The sequence below is a fragment of the Megascapheus bottae genome, chromosome X, assembly GCF_031878675.1.
Source record: "Megascapheus bottae isolate mThoBot1 chromosome X, mThoBot2.hap1, whole genome shotgun sequence".
NCBI classification, from domain to species: Eukaryota; Metazoa; Chordata; class Mammalia; order Rodentia; family Geomyidae; genus Megascapheus; species Megascapheus bottae.
In genome coordinates this window covers 103,859,673-103,869,418 of record NC_143547.1, presented here as the reverse complement: position 1 = coordinate 103,869,418, position 9,746 = coordinate 103,859,673, and the positions used below count along the sequence as shown (strand labels likewise).

At 36.3% G+C, this 9,746-nt stretch overlaps 1 protein-coding gene across 3 annotated transcripts in view; it reads left to right on the top strand.

Annotated features, from left to right (window-relative positions):
* The window catches only part of Gabra3 (gamma-aminobutyric acid type A receptor subunit alpha3), a 157,782-nt gene that overhangs the window by 121,811 nt on the left and 26,225 nt on the right, over positions 1-9,746 (top strand). For all 3 annotated transcript variants that reach the window (XM_090326831.1, XM_090326830.1, XM_090326832.1), the window contains exon 7: positions 2,291-2,434. In XM_090326831.1, coding sequence (XP_090182957.1) covers positions 2,291-2,434 — 144 coding nt within the window. The remainder of the gene's footprint in view (positions 1-2,290; positions 2,435-9,746) is intronic.

Below are 9,746 nucleotides of genomic sequence, written 5' to 3'. Positions count from 1 at the left end.
TCCTGATACTGTATTCATTTTGTTACACTACCTGTAATATGCTTGAAAGTCTTACTCCATGGAAGTTCACTTCTGCAATACATAGGTCACAGGTCAAAATTAAAAGTATAAACCTTGGAAGGATAATCTCAGGCTTTCTATATGGCATATTGTGTGGATGTAGTATAAGTGTAAATCTATTATAGCCTTATATAGATCTTCCAAGAATGATTTATTATTAGAGCATGCAGGGCCAGTGAAATTGTTATCACTTAAAATCGTGTATTCTCTTCTTCTGATACCTGAACGTTTCAAAATTTTGACCCAGTGTGTGAATTTTTCTGTTATTGCTTTTGGCTTGACATCATCAGATTCCTTCAAATTATTAACATTGATCTATTGCCAAAATTTAATTCTTGTGGTAGAAATAATTTTTTATTCTTTTTGCTTATTTTGAAATTACTTATTTCAGGATTTACTGCTTAAGAATATGTTGTAAATAACTCCCACTACTGACAAAATATGAATATATTGTAAATATAAATTTCCCAGTGAAATGTCAGAAAGGGATTTCTGTAGAAATTCTAGTCCTAAGGAACCCACTAAAAATCCAATGTATGTGTTAGAAAGCTTAGAAGAGTGACAGAAGAGGTAGATAGGGGAGAGATGGGTGAGAATGTTGGAAAGGGTGACATTGCTTAACATGCATTGTATTCATAAACTGTTTTGTGAAATGGCAGCTCCTTTTCACAACTATTTAAAAGATAATAGTAATAATAAATTATAATAAATAAATGCTAGTAAGAGTAGTGGTTAATACTGGGAAAACATTTTTATTGGATAATTCTGGGAGCTGGTTACGTGGAGTATTATGTCTGGTGTTCAGAAAGAGACCTAACTTGGATATTTAACATAGCTATCCTCTATATAGATCATATTTAAAACATAAGCCTGAATGAGATCACAAAGGAAATGACTACATGCAGAAAATGATCAAGGACCACAGAGGCTATAGAAAAGAGAAAAATTAAATAAATGTAAAGGATAAGGCAGGTGAATTTAAGGCAACACTGTCACAGAAGCTGAATTTTGTGCTTCAAGGAGCCTTGAGTGATCAAAATTATTTTGCAGACAGTTAAAGTTAACTTTAAAATCCCCAATGAGAAGTAATTTTGATGATTGTGTAGAGACATCTGAAAATTCACTCTTGTATAAGAACAGTGAATCTGTGTAATAAAATTTGAAATCAAGGAGGAAAAGGAAAGAAAAAAAAACTCAAACCTTCTTGAATCTCTGGAAACCAAGCACAAAATCAAAATGATCTGAAGACTTCCATTCAAGAAAATAAGAGTTCAGAGCCTTTTACACATGTTCCTCTTCCTCATTCTGTGGAAGGATTGAACATTTATAATGATGAAGAGTTCAACTTTCAAGACAGTATGACTATAATGAAGATATATTTACCTTACTAATGGTCTCCAAACACATGAAGGAATAATGATATAACCATAACAAGAAAACAGAGAAGAGGGGGGAAATACAGTCAAGTCTAATCTACAAAATTAAGACGAGTGAGGAAAGCGGTGGTTTTGGGAGGCATAGGTGAGAATGTTGATCAAGATATACTATATTCATAAACTGCTTTATGAAATGGCTACTCCTTTGTATAAGTACTTAAGAAGATTACTGTAATAAAAGAAACGAAATAGGGCAACTAAACAATTTCAGTATTCTACTTTCTATAATGAATGCTAGAAGTAGGTGAAAAATCAACACAAAAATAGAAGACTTGATCAACTCGATGAATTAACTAGAGCTAATAAACACCCACAGAGTACTCCACACAACAACGTCAGAGGAAATATTACTCTCAAGGTCATATGGAACATTTTTTGTTTGGACCATATACTAATCTTAACTGTCTTTCAATATTCATTGGGTAAGTGTGAATCAACTAATCTGGTAAAGTGTAATCCATTTGTAGAAGATCAACAAGAATGCTTTCTCATGAATGCTACTGTAGCTGAATTAGTTACTTCATATTTTCCCTGAGGTTTGTCACATACCAAGACTCAAGTAATGGAGTCATTTGACCACACAACTAAATGCGAGGGTATATTTCTAGTATTATTGTATAGCATCTACTCAATGAGCTCTTATTGGATAGATGGATGGGTGGGTGCATGGAACACTTCAGTCAAATGCAGGTATGAACTCAGAATTCTTTGGGGATTGTGAGTTGTACTTAAATTTCATTCAAGTTTGGTATCATGGATATCCAACGTTCCTTCTTGACTTTTCTCTACCTTAGATGCCTATACAACAGCTGAAGTGCTTTACTCTTGGACTCTTGGAAAGAATAAGTCGGTGGAAGTGGCACAGGATGGCTCTCGCCTGAATCAGTATGACCTGCTGGGCCATGTTGTTGGGACAGAGATAATCAGGTCCAGTACAGGTATTTATTTACCAAACATTTATTTAACTTCAACTCTATGCCAACCACTGTTCTGAGTGTTTATCACTTATTTCATTTTAAAAACATGGTTGTGACAAATTATTATTTTTTTACTTTTCACTTTTATCTGTTTTTATTGTAATGTATAGAGGAGTTACAGTTATATTCACCAGGGAGTAGGTGCATTACTTTGCATACATTGATACCCCTTTTCATGTTTTTGTCCCCATTTCCTTCCTCCACCCCTTCCCAATCATTGTGACAAATTATTATAATGAGGAAAGTGAGACATACATTGAATTGGTCTCCCAATCCATTGAAATTATGCAATTACAGAGGCAAAATATGAACTCAAGAAGATTACCTGCAATCCCTCTTAACCAGTGTCTTTCTGCCTCTTGAAGGATGAGGAGGACTGATAAGGAATGGGGGGACAGAGACGCTACGCGGCAGGATTGCTTTGCTTTGGTTGTAAAGGCTTTGTTGTTTTGCTCCTCCCAAGTTGACATTGTAGCAAAGTGATGACCTCAAAATAGACAAAATACACAGCTAGGAGGTCTAAAGAACAGTATGGAATTCTTTTCATCAATACATCACGCACCTCAGGACAAACACTGTAGGCCAAAACTGCAGGTTTTTCTTAATAAGCAATTCTTGGATATTGAACAAATAGACTAGAACAAATGGATTAGAAACTTGTTCTGCAGACTACAGTTTTGTCAACTTGCTAACTACTAGTTCCAAGAGCCTGAGGAAAGAAGTGTCTTAAAATCCCAAGTAAGTGTAGTATAATAATAAAAATGAATATCTATATGAAATAAAATAATTCAGCACACAAAAAAATCCTTAGCAAATTTAGCAAAATAGAATACATTCTATGCTACATATAACATATAGCCTATTTTTCAGGGATTTTTTTGCTATTGATAGAAACTGTTTATTTTCATGAATTTCTTGTTTCTGTGAATTTACAATTACAAATGAACTAGGACACACTAATCATTGTACGGATGAAGGTTACAATTTCAGGATGTCACAACTTTTTGTCTTGTCTTGCCCCATGGGTCTCTACTCCAAGGCCAAGAGAGTGTACATAGAAAAGGTAAGATTTGGAAGAGAAAAAGAGTTTATGATCTAGAATTAGATATGGTAAAAGGCTCCTCTTGTCAGAGAGCAGATGTGAGAGAGACATGACTCAATAGGACACAGTATAGTAGCACAGTTTGCAAGGCCCTTGCCAAGGAATTGCCCTGTCTGCCACCTAGGAGGAGATTCCTACCCCAATTCTCTTGTCTCACTTTCACATACACAAACTGCCATCCGCTTTTGAGATGAGTCATGAGTTGTCCAAGAGGCCCTAGGCCCACTTCCTTTGGTTAAACCACAGCTCTGGCTCTTATACAGTTAAACACACATTTGTAACAAGAAAATTGAAAGAACATGTAGAACAGTAGAACTCAATATTGCAAACTCAAATACAGTCAGCCCTCTCTGTCTGTGACTTCTGTATCCACAGATCCTGTTATAGCTTAAAAATAGTAAGTTTTATCTGTACTAACCCTATAAAGACATTCTTGTCATTATTTCCTAAAGAAGACAGCATGAAAATATTTCTACTGTACTACATTATATAATGTGAGAAATGTAGAGATTAAAGTACAAGGAAGATGTGCACAGTTTTCCTCATGGGACATGAGCATCCATCATGGGTTTTAATTATGAGGTACAGAGGGACAACTGTACTCTTTAATCCCAACTTCTGAAATGTTTTCCTTAGGATTTTAGTCTAACAGCTAATAACAGTACTGTTGATATGTAAGTATATGCCCTTTGTATTTTGTATAAGTACTTTTATGTAAATGAAGCCATACCATCAATATCCATCAATATAGTTTTATACATCGATTTTTTTTCTTAATTTTATATTACAGACATGTTTTCATGTGACTATATATAGTCACATGATCTAAATAAAATATACATAAACTTTAGAAACAATAGGTTAATAATTACAATAAAGACATTCTTGGGGCCGTGAGTTTGGCCTAGTGGTAGAGCGCTTCCCTAGCATGCATGAAGACCTGGGTTAGATTCCTTGGTACCACGTACTTAGAAAAAGCCAGAAGTGGTGCTGTGGATGAAGTGGTAGAGCTCTAGCCTTGAGAAGCACAAGGACAGTGCCCAGGTCCTGAGTTCATGCCCCAGGACTGGCAAAAAAGAAGATATTCTTTATCACTTGTTTTGGTTATTATAAAGTAAAATTACAAAAATGATGGTCCTGTTTCCCTGGTCAGAGAAGTTTTTTTTGAAAGATTTTTATTAACACTGATTTTTACATCTTATTTCAAATGTCATGTTTAACAAACAAGTATTCAAAAAGGGACTCTATATGTAATCATTGGCACATAGATTTTAGAATGTAATTAAAATGAAGCTGAGGGTTTGTATGTCATAGATCCATATCAATCTATAAAATGTCACATTATGTCGATAGAGTATATATCCCATCATAGATTTTTATGTCTATGTGTTATGTTTATATCTCCAAGACCATGTCCATAACTTTGGTTACCCGAATATTGAGTCATCGCTCTTGTACTCTTTGGATCTAACATCCACATATCAAGGAGACCATGAGACAAGGCCAGAAAAATTTTTGACAAGACCTTTCATGTACTGTCAGTGAAAATTGTAAGATTTCATCATGAAAATCAGTAATATATTATTTTTATATTTAATGGCTACATGTACATAGATTCTAGTGTATTTAATCAATTATCTACCATATGTTATGCATGTTAATGCCATAAACAGCACTTTTTCTTTCTTTCTTTTTTTTTTTTTTTACAATTCCTAGGGCTTCAATTCAGGCCTGAGTTTACTCAAGGTTAGTGTACTACCACTTGAGCCACACCACCACTTCTGGATTTTTCTGTGTTTGTGGTAGTGGCTTCATGCATGCTAGGCAAGCACTCTACCACTATGCAACACTTCTGGCCCCTCCTTTGTCTTTTTTTTGCCATTCCTGGGGCTTGAACTCAGGACCTGACCACTGTCCTTGGGCTTTCTCAAGGCTAGAGCTCTACCACTTGAGCCATAGCACCACTTCTGACTTTTTCTATGTATGTGGTACCAAGGAATCGAACCTGGGTCTTCATGCATGCTAGGCAAGCACTCTACCATTAGGTCAAACTCCCAGCCCCTTCTTTGTCTTTGTGTGTGTGTGTGTGTGTGTGTGTGTGTGTGTGTGTGTGTGTGTGTGTGTGTGTGTGTGTGTATACACTGCATCTTGCTTAATGTCACTCCTTTCTACATTCTTACCCATGCTTCCCTCCGTACCGCTTCCCTTACTTTTCTTAATTTTTTAAAACATATCTTGAGTGAAGTTTTACATTTAGAAAAGCAATGCATCCTGATCTGTCTCATCTCTCCAACACATTAATCTTTGATTTATCTTTCTGTAATATTTTCCTCCTATGTAATTATCATGGATGGAATATTGAGATGGCTCTTTCAGATACATTTTATAAAATTAATATTTGTTAACAAATTGTTTTAAGGTTGAATAAGCCACACACCCATTATCAATATATAAGCACGCGAGTTTCCTTTCCCTTGTTAATACTGGTACTATGAATTGGATTACACTTCCATGAAAGATATATGGAGGTTTAACTCAAGTCCCTCAGAATGTGACCTTATCTGGAATACTGGTGAAGATGAAGTCACATGGAAGTATGGTAGACCCTTACTTTAATATGACCACTGTTCTTATGAAAAGGTAAAATTTGAGAGAGGTACAGCAAGAGACAGAGAGAGACATAGAGTCAGAGAAACAGGAAAAGACAGAGAAACACAGAAAAAGAGACACAGACAGAGGATTTTCCTCCATATTTTACATAGAGCCTCCTCCTTTTGAAACTACATTTTCAGACTTCTGATCAGCAAACACCTGAGGTACTTATTTTTATCTTAACGTATCTAATTACTTTGTTATGGCAGTACTTTGTTGTTCTACTTTCTTATTGCTAGTATATCAGGATATTGTAATTTTACCTTTCTTTTTGATGATGAAATTAATATATGTACCTAGGAGTGAAATGAGTAATAGGACATGTATCAGCTCGGGTTTATGGATAAGGAAATCATGGAGAAGACTACTTCAGGTAGTTTATTCTATACTTAGAAAATTGTGCTTTTATTTTTTCCTTTAGTGATAAATTATCCCTATTATGAAGGACATGAATGCATAGCTCATTTCATTTACCCCTTCTATTTCTTTCTCCACTAGGCCCATTTGAATTTTTCCTAGCTCCTGTGTTTCCTGTTCTGTCCATTATTTTGCAACCTACACTCATCTCCTCCTTGCTTTTGAGGTCTAAAGGCTAAAACTTTGTTTTATACTATCAAAACAGATCAAAATGTATAGTTTGTTCTTGTGAGAGCCAGGATAATGGCTCTTCAAAGATGTCCACGTCCTTAATCCCAGAATGTCTTAGTGTGTAAGGTTACAAGGCAGAGGGGGATTGAGTTCACAGATGGAATCAGTTCCTTATCAGCTGATTTCAAGTTATAGCTCTTAGCCTGGATTTTCCAGATAAGCCCAGTGTAAACATAAAGGGGAGGCAGGAAGATAAGAACCACAGAATAAATGATTAGAAGATACTTTGCTACTGGCTTGAAAGGGAAGAAAAAGGGGGAAAAGACATATAAAAAAGAAGGAATAGAATGAATTTCTTCAAAATCAGTTGGTAGTTATTGATACCATTCCCTAGTTTCAAAATTGTCTCCATTTTTCCTTATTAGACCAATTCTAACATTAAACTTCTTGTAAGATTGTATGCAGTATCTTTTTTTGCCAGTCCTGAGACTTGAACTCAGGGCCTGGGAACTGTTGTTGGACACATTTGCTCAAAGCTAGCACCTTGTCACTTGAGCCACAGCACCACTTCTGCTTTTATTCTCAGTATGTGCTGCGTAGGAATCGAACCCAGGGCTTCGTACTTGCTAGGTGAGCACTCTAACAGTAGGCTATACTCCTTGCCTGTAGGTACTATGGTATCATTTGTCTTTCATAGAAATTTGATCAAGCAGTAGCTTTATTATAATTACTATTGTATATGTTACCTCTAGATGTATAGAATAGGCAAGAAAAGACAAAACACCAGATGGGAGACAGAGAGTTGAAAAGAACAAAAAGGAAAACCAGTGAGATAGAAACAAAGAGGGCACAAAGTCAACCTAAAAAAGTAAGAAGTAAATGCGAAAACACCAAAAATAATTTAAGAAACTATATGCACTTGCTTTGCATAATGAGTTAATTTATGAACTACTTTAAAATTCCTCTTGTGGATTTTCCAGCCCTCAAAACTATTTGAGAATGTTTTACACTCAAAACTCAAACATTTCATGTAACACAGATGGAACTTACTCGGCTGGAGAGCAAAGGCAATGGAAAAAAATTCTCCAAACCACTCAAGGGTCATCTTTCATAAGAAGAAACAGAAATGGAGGGAATATAACAGTCCCCTTAAGGAAAACATATTCACTTATATTAGGTTTTAATTTACTAAACTGTTGTGCATTTGTGTGACCCATAGATAATGATTAATTTGTGAATCCATGTTTATTTTTTGATATGGTACCCTTGAATATTTCACCCATAGCACAGATGGTTCTCAACAAGTTTAATAAGCTGGAACACATGGATAGAAATAGGATGGGAAAAGTTGGAAAGAAAACATCTTTAAGTCATCTTGTTTTCCCCCTTCCCTTCCCTATTTCAAATTAACCAATAAGTGTTATACAGTATACCAGTATACAAATTCAGACACAAAATGACTGCGAGAGGGAGGGGAGGTGGAAAGGGGGACAAAAACATGAGGTGCGTCATGGTTTGAGAGATAATGCACCCACAACCTGACGAATATAACTGTAATTCCTCTATACATTATCCTGACAATCAGTCTCATTAAATCTTCTTATTTTAGTAGAGAAGATGAGGAGAGACAGAAGATATCACAATTGTACTTTAAAACACCTGTTCAGGCCAGGAGTTTGGCCTAGTGGTTAAAGTGCTTGCCTAGCATGCATGAAGACCCGGGTTCGATTCCTTGGTACCACATACATAGAAAAAAGCCGGAAGCGGTGCTGAGGCTCAAGTGGTAGAGTGCTAGCCTTGAGAAAATCCAAGGACAGTGCTTAGGCCCTGAGCTCAAGCCCAGGACTGGCAAAAAAAAAACCTGTTCAGTTAATTGATATAATCAATTATTTTATTAAGCTTGTCAAGTATATAAACAGTTGCTGGAGGTATGGCTCAAGTAGTAGAGCACCTGCCTAGCAAGCACTGGGCTCAGAGTTTAACTCCCAGTAACCACAAAGGAGGCTCTCTAAAGTATGAAGAGGAAAAGGTGATAGTTCCTTACTCTTATCACACTTTACAGTGGACCCAGATTGTCTGTAAAAAGAAAGTGGAACCTCTCCTTCAACACGGTGAAAAGGCTTCAGTTCTTACTGGAGAGAATTTCCTTTGCCGTTTTGAAAGAGAGACAGCAAGACAGAGACAGAAGGAAAGGAAAGAAAGGGAGAACACTGAAGAACATATAACTGGTTATTTAAAAATAGTGATTTCGGGCCGGGAGTGTGGCTTAGTGGTAGAGTGCTTGCCTAGCATGCATGAAAACCTGGGTTTGATTCCTTGGTACCACATACATAGAAAAAAGCTGAAAGTGGTGCTGTGGCTCAAGTGGTAGAGCTCTAGCCTTGAGAAAGTCCAAGGACAGCGCTCAGGCCCTGAGCTCAAGCCCAGGACTGGCAAAAAAAAGTGAGTAATTTCACAAGTTTTTGAAAAGTACATTTTCTTTCCTTTTAAGATCCACAGACTGTAGCTAGATCATCAATAATATTTAAATACTTAGTATCCCACATAATCAGAGATAGGTTTAGTACTAATGAGTTCATATATATGACACTAAAATAGAGAAAGGTGAATATTGCTCAAGCTAATCACAGTCTGGTTCTCAGGAAAAATAGTTAAATCTAAATTCTTTAGAAGTGTGAAGAGAAAGTAGAAAGAAGGAAAGGGAGGGGAGTAAAAATATAGATGAGAGAGAGAGAGGAGGTAGACGGAGAGGAGGTAGAGGGAGAGAAAAGGAGAAAGGGAATAAGGAAGGAAAAGGGAGAGAAAGAAAGGGAAGAAAAGATCATGTTATGAATTTAGAATTTTGGAGATTTGAAGCAGGATGTTCATAGCTCACAGCTCACACCTATAATACTAGTTAATTGGGAAGTTGAGACCTGGAAGATCTGTTTG